The sequence below is a fragment of the Monodelphis domestica genome, chromosome 1, assembly GCF_027887165.1.
Source record: "Monodelphis domestica isolate mMonDom1 chromosome 1, mMonDom1.pri, whole genome shotgun sequence".
In the NCBI taxonomy this organism is placed as follows: Eukaryota; Metazoa; Chordata; class Mammalia; order Didelphimorphia; family Didelphidae; genus Monodelphis; species Monodelphis domestica.
In genome coordinates this window covers 192,390,509-192,414,128 of record NC_077227.1, presented here as the reverse complement: position 1 = coordinate 192,414,128, position 23,620 = coordinate 192,390,509, and the positions used below count along the sequence as shown (strand labels likewise).

General features: G+C 36.0%; 1 protein-coding gene across 3 annotated transcripts in view; it reads left to right on the top strand.

Annotated features, from left to right (window-relative positions):
* RYR3 (ryanodine receptor 3) overlaps window positions 1–23,620 on the top strand; it is a 793,997-nt gene that overhangs the window by 546,080 nt on the left and 224,297 nt on the right. For all 3 annotated transcript variants that reach the window (XM_056810219.1, XM_056810218.1, XM_056810220.1), the window contains 4 exons: window positions 6,700–6,973; window positions 8,668–8,782; window positions 11,138–11,267; window positions 12,712–12,815. In XM_056810219.1, the coding sequence (XP_056666197.1) occupies window positions 6,700–6,973; window positions 8,668–8,782; window positions 11,138–11,267; window positions 12,712–12,815 (623 nt within the window). The remainder of the gene's footprint in view (window positions 1–6,699; window positions 6,974–8,667; window positions 8,783–11,137; window positions 11,268–12,711; window positions 12,816–23,620) is intronic.

The window sequence follows — 23,620 nt, the reverse complement described above, 5'->3', positions numbered from 1 at the left end:
ACAACTCTAGTCTCCATTAATCTCTTTCATTTGTTTCCTTTTCTTAATAAGAATTAAACTAAATACTTGATACAGTTGGTATTTTAGAAACAATCCAAACAGAACATATACTCCCATAGGCAGTATTAACTGGAGATAATTCAAAACCATGAGATATAAAATCTCAGTGAAAGTCCCAGGCATTGGGAGTTGTCTGAGATAAAAAGGCACTATCTCCTTCACCATCCATACCATGATATCAAGCAACATGGTTATTCTCCTATCCTTTTCCTAATATTGGAAAGAACAGAAGATCAAAAGGTCAAACTCCTAGCTGACTCGCTAGGCTGTAAAGGATTAATTTTTTTGGGAGGGGGGGGGAGAGGGGGAGTAGGAGTTTGAACAAAAGCCAGTGCACAGTTTGTTAAACAAAAAATAGTTTATTATTAGGAAATACGGAAAGGAAATGGGAAGGAGGAAAGTGAAAGTAATCTTACAATAGCTTGTAACTAAACCCAAGATCCTAATTCTAACTAAATTTCTCTAAAAAACCCTAAATCTATCTGCCTCAGAGGGTAGTATCTTCTTCTAGGCTGAAGACCTTGCCTATTCTCCTACTCTCTCTATCTAATCATATAACCACTATCTAGCTATGTTATCTACCCAGGTTATTAATAATCAATAAGGTTATTAAGGCCTTAATTCTGTTCTCTGTCTCCAACCAGAGAGAGTGCTAACAGCACAACCTCTCCCCAGGAGACCAGAAACAAAAAACCCTTTGCAACTCTCGGCAACTGACTCACTCTCCTCGGCCACACCCTTCTAACTGACAAGCAGCACAGTAGGGGATCTCTTACTGAAAAATATTATTGCTCCTTTTCCTCTTAAATATAAAAAAGGAGAAATTAATTTAAAAAACTCTCTTAACATTAGCCTAGGAAACTGAAGTTTCAGGTGTGTGACCTCACTTCTTAGTTGCCTTGGTACAATGAAACAGCCACAAGGAGTGCCAAGGGCTCTGTTAAATGTGCTGCCTGACCTGTGCGTGGCCTGAGTCTGGCCCAGAATCATATTAATATGTACCTGGGAAATAGTTAATTAAATATAATAAAACAGTTCACTTAATATGTAGTTTTTGAAGTCATTATAACCCATAGGGATCCATAAGTATGGTTTAGGGGACCCCATTTCTTTCTGAATTTGACACCCCTATTCTATGATGCTTAGCTGATAAAAAAAGAATGGACAACTCAGGTAAAAGAGTTTTGCTCAGCCAAATCAACTTGAGGGTCCTCATTGCTTATCTTTGTTAGAATATTCTTTTCTTACTATGACTAAGTAAATATCCTTTTTTAACTGTTTAGAACAGAAAGAATAGAAATGTAAGAATGGTCCTTAAAAACCTAGGACTTAATCATTGAAAAGCCCCCAACATTAAACTAATTGTAAAAAGATATTTTATGAGGTATGACAGTCACTTATATGAATCAGGAATTAACAGTTACTAGGATGAAGACTAAGAGCCCAAAAGATCTTAAAGAACCCTACTCATGATGGGAGCAACAGAAGACTGACTTTTGGAGCTATAGAACCTAAATTGTAAGAAGCCATATGGAGCTGGAAGAATAGAAACCTAAGCAGAAGTAACCACCATAAAGAAAGCATCTAGGACTCTGGATTCAAGGCAAGGCAAAGCAATCAGCATTTATTAAGTACTTAATACATGCCAGTCACCCTGCTAAGTCCAATGGGTTACAAATATAAGAAAAAACAAAATCAGTCCCTGCCCTTAAGGAAATTATATTCTAAAGAGAGAAAATAAGCCATAAAAGGGGGAGGTGGGAGAAAACCAAAGCTAGGAGGAAAATAAAAGTTTAGCTGGCATGAGTCCCTTACCAAAATAGAGGTCTCAGGAGGTGCTCACCAATGGAAGATGGAGGCCAGAATAGTAGATAAATGTTACAGAATGAAAAACTTGTAATGAAGGGAATTGATGTTGTAGTGTAAGGAGGATCCATATGTTGAACAAAGTTCCATTCCTTTGATTGTGGCAGGCCTATAATAATATAGCATTGTCATGCATTAAGCTATCTTATTTAAGAGCTGCAATTTTTCTTTCATATCATTGTCTAGTCTTCAGAATAAAAATGTATAGCTTTTGCAATAATTTGCATAATTCTTGTGGAGTATAAGATTCCCATTTCCAGCTGCACTCTCATCTTTGCAAGTGACCATAGCTCATTTATTAATATTTTTAACTGAAAAATAACTTATTTTAACTAATATTTTGGCTTTGAAGCAGGGGACTTTATTATATTTGACTCCTTGGGAATAGTCTCCCAGAAAGGAATTCATTCTGCCCCTTTAATAACTTCCCAGAAAAATCAAATAGTATCAAGCTTAATACTCAGCAATCCCCACCTCCCACCCTTTCCAATAATTATGTGATTGTGTGATTAAGTCATCCTTTCTTTAAATGTTTTCCCTTTAACTTGGTTGTACTTTTGCTACTTTATCATGTCTTATCCTTAATTTGAACCCTAGAAAAACACCTACCATATTAATCCTTTTGCATCTAAATGTCTTCCATAGCTCTGGTAGTAGAGTTCTATTTTTGTGTTCTTGTGATGAGCCAAGACTATATCTAGAGCAGACATCTGCCACATATAGTGATATGTAGGTGGAAAACTAGGCTATTTGATAGAGCACACCATACAGATCTGTATTCATTCCTAGGTTTGTTACTATTCACTGTATGACTTTCATGAAGACACAAAAACTGTGTCTCCTGATACCCTAAATTTAAATTACGAATCTCAGCCTCTTCTTCACAGTAATATTTAGACAGAATAACGAAAATGTTTGTTTTAGGATTCCTTCTATTTCCCTTTATTACTTCTTTCTCTTTCCCTTCCTTTTCTGCCAACATTCCAAGAGGCCAGTGTACTCATCCTCCTCTTATAACAGAATTGTATCATCTGACCATAGTGCTCTAATCAAAACTTAACTGCTCATTGTCCATTCTTTTTTAGTACTTAGTTAGCAGTGATGAGAACTAATCTCATAAATTAATTTGTATATTAAGCTGGTCAAGGCTGATCATTGTTTAGTTATCTGAAATATTAACATTTTAACTGGAGACTACTAGAGTAATCTGAAAGAATTATCCTATTAGTGAATGTTCAGAGACTGTGACTGGCTGCTAGAGAAGTTATTTGATGGTTTATAGGTATTTACTAACTGAATTTACATCAGCTATCCCTCAGGAGCCAAAATTTCCCCCAACCAATTATTTATGTGTATTAGAAAAGTGATAGCCTTTCTCATATTAACATTTCTTCAAATAAAAAAGTTTTTGAACTTCATAATCCTAGAGTGAGTGAATGAATTAGTTAATGAATAAGTATTTGTTAATCATTTAGCCTGTCCTGAGCATTGTGCCTAACATTGTAGGATTCAAGAAGTTTAATGAAAAAGGCAATACATAAAGAAAAATGATGTCCAGGGAAGGTGTTTTGGTCTAAGACAGTGGTTCTCAACCTTTCTAATGCCGTGACCCCACAATACAGTTCCTCATGTTGCAGTGACCCAAAACCAAAAAAATTATTTTGGTGGCTACTTCAAAACTGTAATTTTGCCACACTTATGATTCGGAATGTAAATACCTGATATGCATTATGTATTCTCATTGCTACAAATTGAGAGGTTGAGAACCGCTGGTCTAAGAAGTCATCAGATGATGATGGAAATTGGTGGTTAAGCCTCTGACACATCATTTCCAGTAGTGACATCAGTGTTGATTTGATTACAACTCTCAGAACAAGAGATATCAAGAAGGGGAGGGTGGTTTGAGCAAGGCAGCAGAGCAAAAACTGTCTGGAGCTAAGGAACTTGGTCCCACAGGGAGTCCACAACTGAGTGACTTAGCATTGTCTCTGGTTTAACATAGCTGCAGTGTTAATAGAATCATAGGACTTCCGAGTGGAAAAGGGTTTCTGATATTTTGTCCAATATTGACCTAAGAAAGAATTTTCTCTACAGTGTTCCCCACAGGTGGTCATCTAGTTTCTGCCTTAAAAACCTCCAGAGATGAGGAGTTCATTACCCCCTGAGGTAGCCCATTTCCCTTTGGCACTACGTTAGGAAGTTATTCTTGTCCATCTGTAGTCTATCTCTAAAACTTAAACCTTATATTGCTCCTACTTGTGAAATTTCACAGTATCATGAAATATTCATTAAAACATACTCATTCACAAAAGCATAATCATTTAAAAGTATGTGTCCCTAAGTATGCACCTAGCCATAAAACCACAGTTTGTTAAAATTTATTTAAATAAATAAACCTATGCAATGGGACACAGCACATTTGTCTTCTGATCTCAACTGGTACCTTACTCCTGCAAGGATATCTTTTCACTCTTCTCCTAGTTGATTTTCAAGTTACACTTCCAATAGCAAATATCCTAGAATTTCTTTTCTGTCTTTGATCACTCCTTCCCTTTACCCTTAGCTAAGGACTTTATTTCATACTTTAATGAGATAATAAAAGTCATTTGCCCTCAACTCCTCTGTTTCTTTGTACCTTGAAATGCTACTAAAGTCACTCCACCATTCTCTCATCACTTGAGCTCCTCTTTATAAGAGATTAAACTTTCTCCCCACCCAGACCAGCCTTTCTATTTCATCTCCTTCCTTCCCTGGCAACCATTTTCTCCTCTTCTCCTCTACTTTTCTTACTTCCATCTTAACTTCCCTTCTCTAACTGTACATTCCTTCCCTGATAAATACAAACCTATCCAGATATCTTATATCCTTAAAAAAAAACCTCTCACTTGGGGAATAGAAACACAGAAGAAAAACAACTGCTTGATCACATGGGATAATGGGGATATGATTGGGGATGTAGACTCTAAATGATCACCCTAGTGCAAATATCAATAATATGGAAATAGGTCTAGATCAATGATACTTGTAAAACCCAATGGAATTGTGTGTCGGCTATGGGAGGAGTGGGGGGGAGGGGAGGGTAAGAACATAAATCATGTAATGATGGAAAAATATTCTAAATTAATTAATTAAATCAAATTTTCCAAATTTGAAATAAAAAACACTCACTTGCTCTTACCACCTCTTCAATCTTTCAGTCAATACCTCTCCTCCTTTTCAAAGCTACAGTCCTAGAAAAAAATTCCTATGTTCCTTATCTCTTTTTCCTTTCATTGTAATCTTTAGCCCCTTGAAATATGACTTCTAACCTCATAACTTAATTGAAACTGACCTCTACAAAGTTACCAGTAACCTTTTAGTTGCTCAGTTCAATGGCTTTTTCTCATTTCTCATTCTTCTTATCCATCTCTTTGCAGATTTGATCATTTTTGACTATCTTTTCTTCCTAAATAACTTCTCCTATCTGGTATTTCATGGTATTTTTCTTTTTCTATTCTCCTCCTGCCATTATCCTGCTATTATCATCCATCCATGCCATTCCCCCAAACAGTGGATGTGCCCACTCTTCTTTAATCCTTCTACACTCTCTCTTCATAACCTATCAGTTTCTATTAGTGCATTTATCATCTTTGCATAAATAACTCCCAGATGGATAGATACATGATAGACAGATACCCCCTGATATCAAAAAGGAAAATAGATACACAAATATATAGATACACACATATAATTAATAGTACAGAGAGACCACAAAGAGCAACCAGAAATGAACTAGAGAACTTTGGACTAGATTTCATTCAAGAAAATGCAAAACTTTTTGTTGGGCAATTGAAGAAAATGACAAAAGATCAAGGGCTCCTATAATAATTTGGGGAAGTTTCAAGATGGGTTTATCTCCATTCATAAGATGGGCAGGATATACATTCATCACTGACTAAGGGATCATAAAATATTCAATGGAAGGCTTATTTCCCCGAGTTCAGTAAGGGAATAATGTCATAATACAGAGGTCCAGAGGTCTGAATGATCCTTTTGAATCCTGAATGATCCTCAGGTTGGTATTTACTTCTCAAGCCACATGGGTGAAATTTCTCTAACTAGGACATTTTTGTGGCTAAGCACAAGTGTACTCATGACTCAGTATACAGTCTTTAACCTGCTTCTTTTATTCTGAAAAAGTCTGATATAAGAGAGTATCCCTTTAACCTCATATGAGTATAATATGGATCAATATCTTTATGATTAAATTTGACTGCCAACATATGAATGTGAGAATTTTGAACAACCACTTATGTAATCACACTAAACTGAATAATATGGATTGGAAATGAATTAGGGATAAATCATAAAACTATGGATAGATCATGGGTCAATCAATTATTTTTTACATTATGTAGATATATATTATATATATGCTCACATGTTTATACAGTTTAAATTACTTAAAGGTAAAAAATGTTTTATCTTTGTCTTTATATTCTATATTCTTACCATAATGCCTGGCACATAGTAGATGTATAATATATTTTTGATGATTGATGATAAACAACCTTATTTAATAATTTTATTAGGGATTATTAATCTCCCTGGTGATTAACTGTATCTTTTTGTCCCTAGCTCTCTATGCCTCAGTTATTTTACTTGTAAAATAGAGCTTATAATAGACCATAGCTAACCAATGATATATGTTGTAGTTCAGTCTGAAAGAAACAAATGACAAGCTTATTCTGGAATTGCAAAAATCACTGTGTCAATTCTTGTTGCTTTTTTCAGCAACCCTGAAGGAACTTATTTCTCAGACTATGGTGTGTTGGGCTCAAGAAGACCAAATCCAGAATCCAGAGCTTGTTCGAATAATGTTCAATCTTCTTCGTCGCCAATATGACAGTATTGGAGAGCTTCTGCAAGCCATGAGGAAGACTTATACAATTAGCCATGCTTCTGTAGAAGATACTATTAACCTGCTAGCTGCCTTGGGCCAGATTCGCTCCCTCCTCAGTGTAAGGATGGGGAAGGAAGAAGAGTTGCTTATGATTAATGGACTAGGGTAGGTAATTCTATTCTAAACATTTTGATATTCCTAAAGAATATGTTGGAGGAAAATGGGTTAATTGGCTATAGCAGGCTTGATTTAGTTCCTATTCAGGGATTTTATAAATGGATATAAAAGGATTTACTCAAGTCCTATTCAGGATACTCCATCTGCAGATGGCATATCAGGATGTTCTTCTTTGAGATCACTGAAAGGGATTGTCAGTTCATCCATATTTTATCCTTGCTTGTAATGAGTACATGCAACATAAATGAATGTGGTAACTCAAATAAAGAAACCCAGAGAGGAGACTATGGAAGGACCTTAACTTCTTGTGTGAGTATGTGGTGAAAGAAACCTAATGAAAGTTTATAGTAAAGCTAACAGAGGCCAGATGATGCAGTGGTGTTGAATGTGACGTCAAAAAGCAACTGAGTTCCAATCCTGTGTCAGACATTAGTTGTGTTGCCCTGAGCAAGTCACTTAACCTCACTCTGCCTTCATTTCCTCAACTGTCAAATATGGTAATAGGAACATCACCTCACAGATTGTTTCAATGATCAAAAGAGATAATATATACTAATTATTAATATTATTAAATTTGACTTCAATAAAAATAGTCACTGAAAGCTCCTGGCAGTATTTTTTTGATAGAGAAAAACTCCAAATCAGAAAGTGAGGAGTAAGATTTTAGTATCTACATTTTTTATTGTGTGAGAAATCCTTTGAGAAACTGGCTCATTTGGATAATTTGTCAGTTAAGATAATGCTCTGTTTTTCAAAAAATACCCTATAGAATCATCAAGATCAGTTCTAGGAACACTTCCACCAGCAACAGCAGGTATTAAGTGCCTCTGCATTTAATAAAGATTCATAAAATATTAGTGATGGAAAAGACTTTAAAATTATCTCATCTCCTTGTTTTACAAATGAAAAAAAGAAATTCTTAAGAGATGAAATTATTTTCCCACAATTATACAGCTGTTTAATGGAAGAACCAGTCAGAATATAAGCCAAGCCTTTGCTCATGGTACTAAGATCCCAGGTGCAGCCTGCAACCCAAATCAAGGTCTACAGGAGGGTCTTAGATGATCCTTGGTGGGGTGAAACGTGTCTCCTAAAAACCCAGCAAGACATGACATGGGAAATAGATGTCAGGGAAAAATTTTGGTGTGTAGAGAATGACTACGAGAAGGTATCAAATCCAGACACAGCTCTTCCCCCTGCTAGAGCAGTGTCTCCTACCAGTCATTCACCAGATTCACCACTGTCATCATCATCATTCTGGTTAAAAAAAAAAAAGTAGGTAGGAGGGAAGGGAAACAAGCAACCTAGTACTGTCCCATGAATAATCTAAAGGTTAAAGGGCTACTACTCACTCCTGCCTCTTCTTTTGTGAATTTTGAAGCCAAATTTTGCTGAAGAGGCAGCATGATATGATGGAAAAGATACTGAGCTTGTAATCAGTGGGTTCAGATTCCAGTGCAAACTACTTATGCAACCTTTGGCAAATTATGTTAGTGATCCTCAGTTTCATTTTTAAAATGAAATTAATTTTTTCACTATCCCAAGTAGCTCAAAAAGATGAAATGGTTTACAGCCTTTTATAACATTGTCTTTTCAGTGCATATAGATGCCTGGTATGGTGTAAAACAATAGTATTGATGTCAAAACAAGCAGCTAAAGCTCTGTTCTACTTTTTACCCTAGGGATATAATGAATAACAAAGTTTTTTACCAGCATCCCAACCTCATGAGAGTCCTGGGCATGCATGAGACTGTTATGGAGGTGATGGTGAATGTTCTTGGAGGAGAAAAATCTCAGGTATTGTTACAAGGCGAGTTTTGTGATCATGTACCTCATGATAGAGAACCCTGAAACAATGTCCCCAGAGGAAATACAATGCCAGAATCCCCCAAGCTCTCACAAAGACAGCCCAAGAGAATAAGGGCAATCTCAAAAGTGATGTCAAGAACTCAGCTACTACTAATATGGTACAAATTACTGTGAAACCCTTCCATATTATTTATATGTAACTTGTATTATGTCTTGCCTAGCTTACTAAGATTCCCTAAGGACACACACAACACAAATAAACCTAGATACACATAGGGAAAATACCCAGAAATAAACAGGTTCCCAAAAACTGCACTGTTCCACCAGGAAAAAGAATCACCAACTTAAAAAAGGACCATTTCTTTCATGGAATGGACTAGCTTTGCCCACAGCTGCTTTTACTTTTATATGTTCCTGCTGGTTAGACTCAGAGTAGTTAAGAGAAATCTCTAGGTCTCAAAATTATTGTGCCTGGATGCTGCTAACCTCTTTCTCCTATTCCCACTTTAACTGATATATTTTCTTTAGTGTGATCAGTGACAGTGCTAGTGGTGGCAGTGACAGTCTTTCAGCAATTATCTCAGTTATTCTAACTTTACATGAATTAGGTGGGACTGGAGCAGGTAGAGACCTGCTGAATGATGCCTGGCTAAAGCAGAGGGTATGGGATTATCATGCAGAATTGGACTAACCTAGATAAGTATTTATAATATATATTAGTATATATATATATATATATATATATATATATATATATATATTAGTTCCACCTCAACAAAAACTTGGTAAATATGTACCCTATAAAAAATACTGGTGGAGATATTAAAGATCTTAAGAATCTGTGATCAACAATACTATAAAAGCTCCAAGAGTTACCTTAACCACACCACAAGCTACATTGGCTTGCTAATGGTTGATTCTCCTCCCCTATAGGCTGCTTCCTCTCAACCTTTAAGTCCTCCTACTTTAGAAATTCTTGGCTGTTCAGAAAGATATCTTGATGATCGCAGGAGGTCTCATTCCTCCTGGATTATGTACATTTCCTATTTGTCTAGCATTTTAAATGAAATAAGACTCTGTGGCATCTGTCTTCAAGGAAATCTCTTTCTCTTTTGTAGAAGAAAATGAGTATTTAGTGTAATACAAAACTGCTCAGCCTGGATTCTCAGAAGGGTCAGACAGCTTCTACATAATAGACCATAAAATTTCCAAGACCAGTATTCAGAGGTGTTAGTCTTCTAAGTACTGGTAATATCCTATATGAAATCACTAAGGAATGAGGAATTAAAAAAACAAGCAGGAGCTAAATTTAGAACTATCAAAGCTGGCCTTGTTCCATCAGAAGTCTGATCTCTCTAGTAATCCTCTTAGAAAATGCTTTAATGTTCTTTGGAATAGTTTGTTCCTATGTATTAGAGTCTTCTGGTGTTAATAAGTTTTTCATTCTTGAAGTACTTCATCCTTAATTAAAAAGGGGGAAATCAAAATCGAGTCAAACATTTTTGTCTTCCTAAGGCCCTTTGAGGAGATCTAGTAAAGAGAACTCAGACTTGAAACCCACATATAATAAACAAACATTTACTGAGTACCTACTCTTTATAAAGGTTCCTGGTTACAACAATACAGTCTATGGTATACAAAAGTTTAAGTCTTCAAGTTGATCTCTTTGAAATATATTAACATACATGAAGCAAAAGCAAAGACTATAAGACCATTTATAGTCAATTCCTTAATTATACTATATAGATTCTAAGTGCCCTAATTACTGAACAGAAGGATATCTTTTCATTATTGACTGAAATGATTGAAAAGGTCTTAAGAATCAATAAAATAAAACATAGTACTCAGTGATCAACTTGATAATATTCACAACCTTTGCTTTCTGGTGTCTTATGTTCTTGCCTATGGTGACAAGTACTTTTTTTCTACCAACCTCTTCTCCTACTTTCCATGAAATTTCCTTTAGAATACATTCTTAATTTATTCCCAACTAAAGAAAAACACTACAGCTCTACCATAGCACATCGTCTTTGGGGAATAACAGGGCAGCTGGACTAGGAAGGAAAAAAAAGTTTGGTTTGGATTTCCTTTGGAGAAAATATGCTTTTCAAACAATATTTAGCTCTCAGTTCTAATAGCCTTTACCTAGATAAATAACTTCCCTAATTCTCCCTGTGATGGTTGTAAACCAAATAGAAGGGATGAGGATATAGGGATTCATCTCTGAGCTTTCTTCTTGTAAGAACTATTTCTTAGATTATTTATGGCAAGTGTTTTAGGAGTAGATTTGGTGACAACCTGTAACAGACACTGATTAATTACTTTCTTTCGTGTTTCCCTCAGATTGCTTTTCCAAAGATGGTTGCTAGCTGTTGCCGATTCCTTTGCTATTTTTGCCGAATCAGCAGACAAAATCAAAAAGCGATGTTTGAACATCTAAGCTACCTACTTGAAAATAGCAGTGTTGGCCTAGGTATGTAATGTTAGACCATCAATTCTCCCAGTAGAAGCAATAAAGGAGCAATGTGTTTTATATTTTTAAAGGAGAGACTATTCATGACCTAAAAGAAAATATAAATGTTTTCTTTTACTGTTCATATATGCATTCATTCCTTCCTATTCAAAGATGATGTTGCTAATGCTACATACTATTTTTTTCTAGAATGGTGGATTTGTTTTTATCCATTCTTTCTATTTCAACCCATCCTCCCTTGGGACCAATGACACATGTCTTGTGTGTTGCATAGTTGGGCCAGCATAATCTATGGAATGGCTTCCTCTATTGAATAAAGAATGCTGATATAATGACAGTATGAAGAGTTCAGTTTTTTGGCAAGATAGCTTTTTCTCTGTTCCAGAGCCATGAACCACATTCCAGTGTCTATCCTACCAGCTTACAAATGCATGTTATTAGGTATTAGTAACACTGGCATAGAGAGTGTATATGAATAGACCTTGGTAAATCCATCACCTCTAGTAGAAAGCAGTGTCTCAAAGTGCATGCTTTACTTCCTAATGGTGATAAGGTATAACTATTTTTCATATGTAAATGATAAAATGTTATTTCATTTGCATACTTTAATATTTCAAGGATCCTTAATTTTTTGGTATAGAGACTCCTACCAAAACAGTTGATAACCCACTAATCCAGCAACTTTTTGAGAATTCAGGGTTATTTCTATGAGATAAATTCAAGTAGAATTATGTATATAACTAAAATATATTAATTGTATATACATGTATATGACTACATAAACATATGTAATTCAAATTTATTGCATGTATTCAGTATTTTCATCCTAAAACAGCACTAGTTTGTGATATGATTTTGTTTGATATTATTTACTGAAGACAGAAATTATTTCCTCATTTATTCCAGCCTAAGAATAAAGCAAGTCAATTAAAAGATTTTGGAGATTTTAAAATATAGAAAGCAATAATTTTATGCCCTCCAGAATTAAGTGGGACATATATAGGTCAACTAAAATGTTAGGATATAGGACACCTGATTGCTACTATATTCCAACCAATTAAGACTTGACATTTACTTTCTTCAGTTTCCCCATCTGTAAAATGGGGACAATAATTGCAGACACTGAATAGAGTTTCTCTGAAATTCCCTGCTGTGGAGAGAGGGGGGGGGAACTTAAAACAATGGTGACCCTTTATATCTGAAGAAGCATTCTTAACAGTGATTGAATCATACATTTCTTCTCAATTCAGTGTAAGATGAAAAAGATAATGATAAAACAAAACAAAAAGCTATTCAAATTGCCATTTTTTTACAAATGGAGGATGACTCCCATTGGTATAAAATAGACCAGGAATCTAGTTTCCCATATAAGTTGTTCTCTCCCACCTATACCTTGCGGGCAATGTTGTTTGGCTTCTCTTTGTTCTGTCTTGTCTTTCTGCAGCCTCACCAGCAATGAGGGGTTCTACCCCACTAGATGTGGCAGCCTCATCAGTCATGGATAACAATGAACTAGCACTAGGCTTGGAGGAGCCAGACCTTGAAAAGGTAAGGGTGTTATGGTTTATACATCAAAAGCAAAGAAAATAGAATCTTAAATCCTTGATGAAGAGTTTTTCACTTTTTCTTTGTATTCTTAGCACAGAGTAAGTACTTATTACATGCTCAATATGTATGAATGAATGAAAAGTCAACCCAAGAGAGTTCCCATCAGAAAGATATATATCTTAGCAGCCTTAAAAGAAAAGTAATTATATGGATATAATAATAGCTGTATGGTAATTGACTCTATATTATATGCTGAAGTGAACATACCATAAATATTTGTTTATGTATTTGTATGCATGGACACCATCAGCAAGCATGTGTTGTATACCTGTTTGGAAAAAATAACACTGAACTGTCAACTAAGAAATGTTAATAAGTTACCAACTCTCAGACAACTTGTAGACTAAAATTGGAGAAGTCAGAAATATGTTTATATTTAGAATAGTTATATAAAGAATACCTATCCATAGAAATATGGCACTGACATTCATGTGTTTATAAACTGAGGCATGATGTCTATAGAACTTAGATCCCTCTTCCTCCAAGGGGAGCACACCTGAGGGGATATTGTGCCAAGCACCAACCCCTACAGGACCCAAGTCCCTCTGTTCCCAAATGGAAGATTACCCAAGAGACACATGCATGAGATAAGATACTTTTAAAATCAGTATAATCTTTAAGAAAGAAACTACATGCACATGGGTAGCAATTAGCCTAATGATAAAAGCTCAGATTTTGAAAGGTCAGGCAGCAGAATATATGCTTTTCTAACAAAGGAAGGTGGGAGAAGGGGCTAGAATTGTGGACAGTTCCAGAAACAAAGTTTTGGGATTACAAAGTGCAAGATCTGCTAGGTATAAGACAAAAGCTCTTTGGTGCTGTTAGAATTAATTGTGGACTCTGAAATATATTAATTAGGTGGTTGCCAGGGATTTGATTTCTAAATCCCAAAATGAATTACGAAAGTAAATGGAATTTATGTTGGTTTATTTACAATATTTACAATAGAAGGAAGATGTTAAGCAATGAGAGAGAGAGAGAGAGAGAGAGAGAGAGAGAGAGAGAGAGAGAGAGAGAGAGAGAGAGAGAGAGAGAGAGAGAGAGAGAGAGAGAGAGAGAGAGAGAACTCTGGCTTCTTCTGCTATCAGTTAGAATTTCTAAGCCCCAGCCAGGGGAAGAAAATCTCAAAAAGTTGGGCCTTTAGTGGAGGCTTAACTCCTCCAGAAAGGTGGGGTCACTAAGTTAGCTTTCACTCACCAAAGGTCTAAAAGAAGTCTGGGTGTTGGTCTTCTAGTCACTTCTCTGAGTCAGTGGCCAAATGTCCTTACGAATCTAAGAATATCTATCTTCCCTTCAGCTCTGAATGACTGATCCTTCACTCCAAACCTAGGTGACTGTCCGCTTCAGTCTTTTTTTCCTCTATTTAAAGACCTTTTTCTCTTGTGTCACCTCCTCTAAATTTTCATATCTACCAATCACAGCAGATGCTTTTCTCCAGGACTGCCCATTCTTTAGTTCTCTCCTTCTTTGGTTAGATTTTCTCCAGGACTGTCCATTCTTTAGTTCTCACTTTCTCTGGATAGATTTTATCTTTTGGGGTTACTTGTAGTTACTTAACAACTTTTTGTGGTTAATTCACCTTTTGTAGTTATTTAACACCTTTTTGTAGTTAAAATCTAAAAATAGATTGTAGCTTACAATTCTAGCTTTACTATAAAGGAAGAGCTAAGTACCTTCATTGTTACAATCAGGAGATTACAATTTTATCTTCACAATAAAGAGCTAAATATCTTCATTGTTACAATCAGGAGATAGCTAAATCCAATCTTCACAGTACTTATTTTGTACAGTAGCATTGATGTGTAAGAATGAAGTAACTCAGTCTCAAGGTTTTAGTAATACAGTGGCCCCTGAGTCTTAAGACCAAAGTCTGGTAAAGTCCAAGAGATAACAATTGAACAGGAAGTTTTCAGAAATAGCTGGTGAGATTAACATAGAGAAATAGTATGCTCAGCAGAACTTGTGAGACTTAAAGTTAAGCATTGTAGGAAGCCAAGGAATTAAATCCACCTAAAATGCTTTCCTCCACCACTCCTGGCATTCCTCAAAAAGGCCAGGAAAAGGGCAGAGTTGCAGAGAAAATGCAACCTTGAGAAAAAGATACTGAGTCGAGGGAAAATCCCCTCCCTCCAGAAATCCAGTCAGAAAGAAAAGTTTCTAGTCAAAATTATTTTTATTTAGCTCTTTGTAAATTTGAGTAATTAAACCTTTGTCAGAGGTTTTTGTTATGAAGATTGTTTCCCAATTTGTTATTTCCCATCTGATTTTTGGTTACATTGGTTTTGTTTGTGCAAAACCCTTTTAATTTGATGTAGTCAAAATTATTTATTTTACATTTTGTGGCTCTTTCTAAATCTTGCTTGGTTTTAAAATCTTTCCCTTCCCAAAGATCTGACATGTATACTATTCTGTGTTCACCTAATTTACTTATAGTTTCCTTCTTTATGTTCAAGTCATTCACCCATTCTGAGTTTATCTTGGTGTAGGGTGTGAGGTGTTGGTCTAAGCCTAATCTCTTTCACACTGTCTTATAATTTTCCCAGCAGTTTTTATTGAAAAGTGGATTTTTGTCCCAAAAGCTGGGATCTTTGGATTTGTCATAGACTGTTTTGCTGAGGTCCCTTACCCCAAGTCTATTCCACTGATCCTCCTTTCTGTCTCTTAGCCAATACCAAATTGTTTTGATGACCACTGCTTTATAGTATAGTTTGAGATCTGGGACTGCAAGGCCACCTTCCTTTGCATATTTTTTCATTATTTCCCTGGATATACTTGATCTTTTGTTCTTCCAAATGAACTTTGTTATGGTTTTTTCTAATTCAGTAAAAAAGTTTTTTGGAAGTTCGATGGGTATGGCATGAAATAAATAGATACGTTTGGGTAGGATGGTCATTTTTATTATGTTAGCTAGTCCTAGCCATGAGCAGTTAATGGTTTTCCAATTGCTCAGATCTAGTTTTAGTTGTGTGGGAAGTGTTTTGTAGTTGTGTTCATGTAGTTCATGTATTTGTCTTGGCAGATAGATTCCTAAGTATTTTATATTGTCTAGAGTGATTTTAAATGGAATTTCTCTTTCTAATCACTGCTGCTATGATGTGTTGGAGATATATAGAAATGCTGATGACTTATGGTTTATTTTATATCCTGTGACTTTGCTAAAGTTGTTGATTATTTCGACTAGCTTTTTAGTTGATTCTCTAGGATTCTTTAAGTAGATCATCAGATCATCCACAAAGAGTGATAGCTTGGTCTCCTCATTGCCAATTTTAATACCCTCAATTTCTTTTTCTTCTCTAATTGCTACTGCTAGTGTTTCTAGTACAATGTTAAATAATAGAGGTGATAGTGGGCATCCTTGTTTCACTCCTGATCTTATTGGGAATGCATCTAGTTTATCCCCATTGCAGATGATTTTGGCTGATGCTTTTAGACATATACTGTTTATTATTTCTAGAAAAGACCCATCTATTCTATACTTTCTAGTGTTTTTAATAGGAATGGGTGTTGTATTTTATCAAAGGCTTTTTCTGAGTCTATTGAGATAATCATTTGATTTTGCTGGTTTGCATGTTGATATGGTCAATTATGTGGATGGTTTTCCTAATATTCAACCATCCTTGCATTCCTGGTATAAATCCTACTTGATCATAGTGAATAGCCCTCCTGAATATTTTTGCTAGCATCCTATTTAAGTTTTTTGCATGTATGTTCATTAGGGAGATTGGTCTGTAGTTTTCTTTCTCCATTTTTGACCTGCATGGTTTTGGAATCAGTACCATATTTGTGTCATAAAAGGAATTTGGTAGCACTCCCTCTTTGGTTATTTTGTCAAATAGTTTGTATAGAATTGGGATTAGCTGTTCTTTGAATGTTTGATAGAAATCACTTGTGATTCCATCAAGCCCCGGGGATTTTTTCTTAGGGAGTTCTTTGATGGCCTGTTAGATTTCTTTTTCTGATATGGGATTATTTAAGAATTCTATTTCTTCTTCTGTTAATCGAGGCAATTTATATTTTTGTAAATATTCATCCATATCATCTAGATTGGCATATTTATTGCCATATAATTGGGAAAAATAGTTTTTAATGATTGTCTTAATTTCCTCTTCATTGGAGGTGAGGTCCCCCTTTTTGTCTATGATACTGTTTTTTTTTTAAACCCTTACCTTCCGTCTTGGAGTCAATACTGTGTATTGGCTCCAAGGCAGAAGAGTGGTAAGGGCTAGGCAATGGGGGTCAAGTGACTTGCCCAGGGTCACACAGCTGGGAAGTGCCTGAGGCCGGATTTGAACCTAGGACCTCCATCTCTAGGCCTGGTTCTCAATCCACTGAGCTACCCAGCTACCCCCTATGATACTGTTAATTTGGTTTTCTTCTTTCCTTTTTTAAATTAGATTGACCAGTGCTTTGTCTATTTTGTTTGTTTTTTTTCAAAATACCAGCTTCTAGTCTTATTTATTAGTTCAATCGTTATATCACTTTCTAAAGGAAATTTCTAAATAACTATGCCCAAAAGGCACTGACAGACTGTTTGCCCTTTGATCCAGCCATAGCACTGCTGGGTTTGTACCCCAAAGAGATAATAAGGAAAAAGGCATATACAAGAATATTCATAGCTGCGCTCTTTGTGGTAGCAAAAAATTGGAAAATGGCTGAACAAATTGTGGTATATGTTGGTGATAGAATACTATTGTGCTCAAAGGAATAATAAAGTGGAGGAATTCCATAGGAACTGGAACATCCTCCAGGAAGTGATGCAGAGTGAAAGGAGCAGAACCAGGGGAACAATGTACACACAGACTGATACACTGTTATACAATCAAATGTAATGGACTCCTCCATTGGTGGGAATGCATTGATCCTTAACAAGCCAGAGGGTTACAGGAGAAAAAACACTATCCACATTCAGAGGAAAAAATGTATGAGTAAAAACACTAAAGAAAAACAACTGCTTAATGACATGGGTCAAAGGGGATGCGATTGGGGATATAGACTCTAAATGAACATCCTAGTGCAAATACCAACAACATGGAAATGGGTTCTGATCAAGAACACATGCAATACCCAGTGAAACTACGCGTCAGCTATGGGAGGGGTGGGGGGAAAGGAGGGAGGAATAGAAAATGATTTTTTGAAACCAAGGAATAATGTTTGAAATTGACCAAATAAAAAAAATTATTTTTGTTGACTGTCTGATTCCCATGATGGGCTACGTTGGTTCTCACAGGAGAATAGGATATATACATCGCTTCTGGCTCTGCCAGAGAAGCATGATGGAATAAACCAGGACTGTTAAAACCTGCCACTATGAATGCCTCTCTGTTTTTAACCCTTCACTCTATTCTGCCACTGTCTCTCATTGAGACCCTTCTCCCAACACTTGGCCCCCAATAAGGTCCCAGGGACCAAGGAAGCTGGTATAAGATTCCATAGTTACTTCAACTAGATTTATTCACTCTCATTCTCCAAGTTTGCTAGTTTTTCCAAGCCATACTTTATTGATAAAGTCAGTCTCACACAGCCCTCTATGATTCTCTGGGTTATCAATATATCTGTAAAGCTCAAGCAGTATTCTTTTACACATATTTAAGTTATTTTCCTCTGATGTAAATAATTTTACAGAGATATAGTCATATCCTTTCCCCTTTGTGACCAGTGGCATTTGCTAAAGGGCTAATGAGGGATTGGGGCTACAAAATTAAACTAATAACCTTGGTTACATTAGTACTCTCTTCTAATCAAGTGAACTATCTGGCTAGTGTTATAAAGTCATCAATTAACTTTTCTTTTTGCTATAAATTATTAATATTAAATTTACAAATTCTATCAGAAATTATCACATCAAACAATATTTTAGGGGATTATGGCTGGGAATTATTTCCTTTCAAGAAAATTACTGCTTCAAGGATTAGCCTTCCCATCTTTGAAAGTGAAAGAGAAACACCCGGTTGGGGAGGAGGAGAAATTTAGACAATAAGGGCAATGTAATAAAGGCAGACCATTCAAAACTTATATCTAGGGGATGGAATGTGACCTTTTTTGACTCAGAATGTTATGAAAATTCCTACAACCAGCATATATTAGGACTTATTTAATCTTCACAAGCTGTGCTTTTCTGTGGCATGTATTCTCAAAGGACTTAACCTTAGTCAAACTCTACTGTAAATAAATCTAAAAGTAAATCAATAATTTGGATTTTTCTGGTTACCAGTAGTACCAGTGGAGAGATAGCAATTCATATTTCTCCCTTTCATTTGGAAAAAAAAAATAGTTAGTAAGGTATCTTTAAGGAAGGTACTTATCACAGATGTAGTATGTGCTGATAGTCTTGATTTAGCCTTTGAAATGATACTACTCTAAAAAAATCATAAAATTCTTAAAATGTGCTAGGAAATAGACCACCTTAGAAAATTTATTAGAGAAGAATGTAGATTTGCTGGGTTGGAAATTAAAATCTGGAATGGAATTAGCAGCACCTGGTAGTCCTGGAAACTATCTGGCACCATGAGAATGGAACATTGAGACTGTGTTCAAAATATTATAGACATTGCTTCCCTTTTAAAATGGTGCATTTTCCTGTAACAAAGGAATGTCTTTTTCTTTTCTTTGAAAGGCCACTTTGCCTAGTCACTACTTTTATTAAAAAATTTCCACATAACTTTTCCAAAATTATATGATCTATATTGCCTCTCTCCTTTTTTCCCTCCCCCATCCAGGAGCTAACAAGCAATTCAGACTGGGTTATACATGTATTATCACATAAAACACATTTCCATGTTATTCATTTTTGTAAATAGTCTTTTAGAACCAAAACCCCAAAACATATACCAAAATAAACAAGTGATAAATCATGTTTTCATCTGCGTTTCTACTTCAGCAATTCTTTTTCTGGAGGTAGACAGCATTCTTTTTCATAAGCCCTCAGAATTGTCCTGAATCATTGTAATTCTGCTAGAAGCAAAGTCTACGTTGATCATTCCACAATATTACCATTACTATTATGAAAGTGAAATTTTTATTCCCTTTGTCTATTTTAAGTTAGCCAATCAAGAACTTAAAATATTCCTACTTGACATTTAGTAAGTCCCTAACAAAGAAAGTCCACACCCTAATAGGCTACAAGCATTGCCCCCAACCCTGCCCCCCCCACCACTCCCCAGTGCTAGGCAAATCGAAAGGCTGTGTTTGATTCCTGAGATGTGAGGAGGAGAGCTGATGAGTGGAGAAAACTGTATATAACAGGAGCCTGAGAGACATTCAAGTTCATTCAATGCTTGGCGCATTCTTGGGCTCTTCATTTCTTGAGCTCTTGATTCTTACTCTCTTCATTGCTTGGCAAATTCTGAGGCCATTCTTGGTGGCTCTTACCTTCAGGAGCGTGAGCTCTGGTGGGATTCTTGGCATTCTTGGCATTCTTGGCTTTGTATGCACCAAAGGTTCTCTGCAGTTTTCAGCATCTTTTGGCTTTTTGGATTTCAGCTTCCTGATCCAGACTTTGGATTCTGGTGAATATTTGGCTTCATACATTGGAGATTCAGGCTAAAGTGGGATGCTTACTTGGGTGAGACTCTTGCCTCCTTGGTGTGAGAGACTTCCCTTTTTGGCCCAGCCTCTTTGGAGTCTTTTTTTGGTTGTTGGAACACCTGACTGGAGATGTTCTCTTGGACTGGTGGGATTTGCATTCACAGTGGGAGGCACTAGGATTAGGAATTAGGGTATTTTTAGCTAGGCAATATTTTCTGCCTCCTTCCTATATTTCCTACTTTAATATCTCTACCTTGCTGTAAATAAATCTACTAAACAGCATTTTGACTTAAGAAATTAATTTTATATACAACAACCACACTTCTTTTTATTAAAACATTATTTTTGTCAAACCAAATTTTTAACCATTATCCTATGTATAATGATCTCCTGATTCTGCTTATTTCATTTGCATCAGTTCATGTAGGTCTTTCCAACTCTTTCTGAAATCATCCTGTTCATCATTCCAGAGGAATTAGTCTTTCAAAAGATTTGGCCTTAAATTCTGAAAACCTTGGTTTGAATTAAGACTCTTTTAATTTTTGCTTTGTAACCATAGGAAAGTCACCTAAATTCTCTTGGCTCAATTTACTCATCATTAAAGTGAGGAGATTAGGTTAGATAATTTTTAAATTACTTTTCCTCCCATCTTAGAATCAATATTAGGTATTGGTTCCAAGGCAGAAGGACAATAAGGACTAGGCAATGGGAGTCAAGTGACTTGACTAGTGTCACACTATGCATGTGTATGTCTAGGAAGTGTCTAAGATCAGATTTTAACTCAGGACCTCCAATCTCTAGGACTAGTGGCACTTGAGTAGATCATTTCTATGGTCACTTTTAAGCTACAGTATTTAGTAATCCTATTATTAAATGGATTTCATTCAATTGAAGAATGAGATTTCACTATAGTCACCTGACAAGTTTTCCCCAAAAGGGCATTACAAGGAACAAAAATGTTTTCTTATTCTTTTTTAAAAAATTTTAACCCTTACTTTCTATCTGAGAATCAATATTGCATATTGGTTCCAAGGCAGAAGAATGGTAAGGGTTAGGCTATGAGGGTTAAGTTAAGGGTCACACAACTAGCAAGTGTCTGAGGTCAGATTTGAACCCAGGACCTCCTGTCTCTGGGCCTGGCTCTCAATCCACTGAGCTACTTGGCTACTCCCTCTTCTTATAGAGATAAAAATAAGGACATTCTGGGATGAGACTACTTCAAAGAGTGACTATACAACTTACCAGTCATCTCTAGAGTTGACTTACACTTTATTAATTTTTTTCATGGTATAGAAAAGGAAACTAAAGAGGCCTGGAAAATGTCTAGAAAACTGTCAAATTTTATGAGGATATTTTTTAATTTTAGTGATATTCTTGTCAGGAAAAAATTTAGGAGAAGGAATTAAAGTCCTCCCTTGGACTTCCAGGTAAACATGGCAGCAGTGTAGACCCAGAGCTCTTCCTCTTCTCAACACCTATCAATAGAGACTACCTCAAAAGGTAAAAAAAACAAATTCATATAAACAAAGGTACTCTACAGTAGGGTGCAGCATTGAAGGTATGTGGGATTTGGGCATTTCCACACTATAAGGGGGTGAAATAGCTTCCACCAAAATTTGAGCTGATCAACCCTTCCCCAGCCCATCTACAGAGCCAGAATAAGAATAAGTGCTCTAGAATCAGTGAGCAAGTGAGGGGAACCTCTAGGTCCTTGGCAGCTGAATAAGACCACCAAAGACCTATCCCTGAGAGCAGCTACACTTGAGACCCCAGCAGGCTGAAGAGCTCAGACCTTGGGCACCCACACAGAGATAACACATAGAAGGGCAATAAACAATAGAGGCTGAAGAGACTCAAGATGTGGCCTCAGGAAAAAAACCACACTCTTTAGCTCCATATACAGAGAGCCTGCCTTCCTCACTCAGACTTCTGACTAGAAAGGGAAGGAAAAACCACCATAGTGATGGCAAACAATGCCCAGGAAAAATAACTTTCCAACACCAAGAAAAACTAGAAGAAGGCATTGGCCCTAGATAATTTTAATGGAGGAAAAATCCAGACTACAGAGGAAATAACAGAAGAGGGCATACAAATAAATGCATCAAAACCTTCCCCAAAAAAGGAAATTGACCAAAAGCTTTTGAAGAATTTAAATCAGAGCTTATAAAAAAGATGGAAGGATTTTGGCAAGAAAAGTGGGAAATACTTTTTAAAAGATAATAATAGTTTAAAGGACAGGAATTCCCAATTGGAGAAACAGCTGGAAGCCACAAAAAGCAGGATAGACCAAACCAAAAAGGGAAATCATGAAACCAGGCGTTAAAGACCAGAATCAGGCAATTAGAAACCAATGGTCTTGTAAAACAGCAAGAATTAATAAAGCAAAGTCAAAAGACTGACAAAACAAAAGAAAACATAAAAACACTGACAAGATGATAGATCAGGAAAACCAGTCTTGAACAATTTGAGAATCACTGGTCTACCTGAAAACCCAGAAATAAAAAGAAATCTTGACATCATACTACACTGCCCCAATGTTCTTGAATAAGGGGGGGAAAGAGACATTGAAAGAGTTCATAGAAAACCTTCTACACTAAATCCTCAAAAGACAACCCCCAAGAATGTAATTGCCAGATTCAAGAGCTTCCATGCTAAGGAGAAAATTTTACAAGAAGCCAAAAAAAGACAATTCAGATATCAGGGTGCACCAATCAGGATTACACAAGATCTGGCAGCTTCCACACTAAAGGACCACAAGGCTTAGGATATGATATTCAGAAAGGCAAGAGAATTGGGTCTTCAACCAAGGATCAACCCATCAAAACTGACTATATACTTCCAGGGGAAAATATGGACATTCAACAAAATAGAAGATTTCCAAGTATTTGTAAAAAAAACATCAGAACTAAGTAGAAAGTTTGATATCCAAACACAAAAATCAAGAGAAACATGAAAAGGTAAATAAGAAATAGAAGGGAAAGAGAAAAAGAAAAGTTTTTATTTAAATTTTCTTCTTTAATTGAAGATCAAATTGTTTATGTTAATATATGGGAAAATGTTATTTATAGCTCTTAAAATTATATTCACTATTATAGTAATTAAAAGAATCATTCACAGGTAGAGATTGGGGTAATAAATGGTATAATATGATTTGAAAAAAAAAGGAAAAGGGAGGGGGGGTTAATAGAAGATGGCACCAAGAGAAACTTGAAGAAATAAGA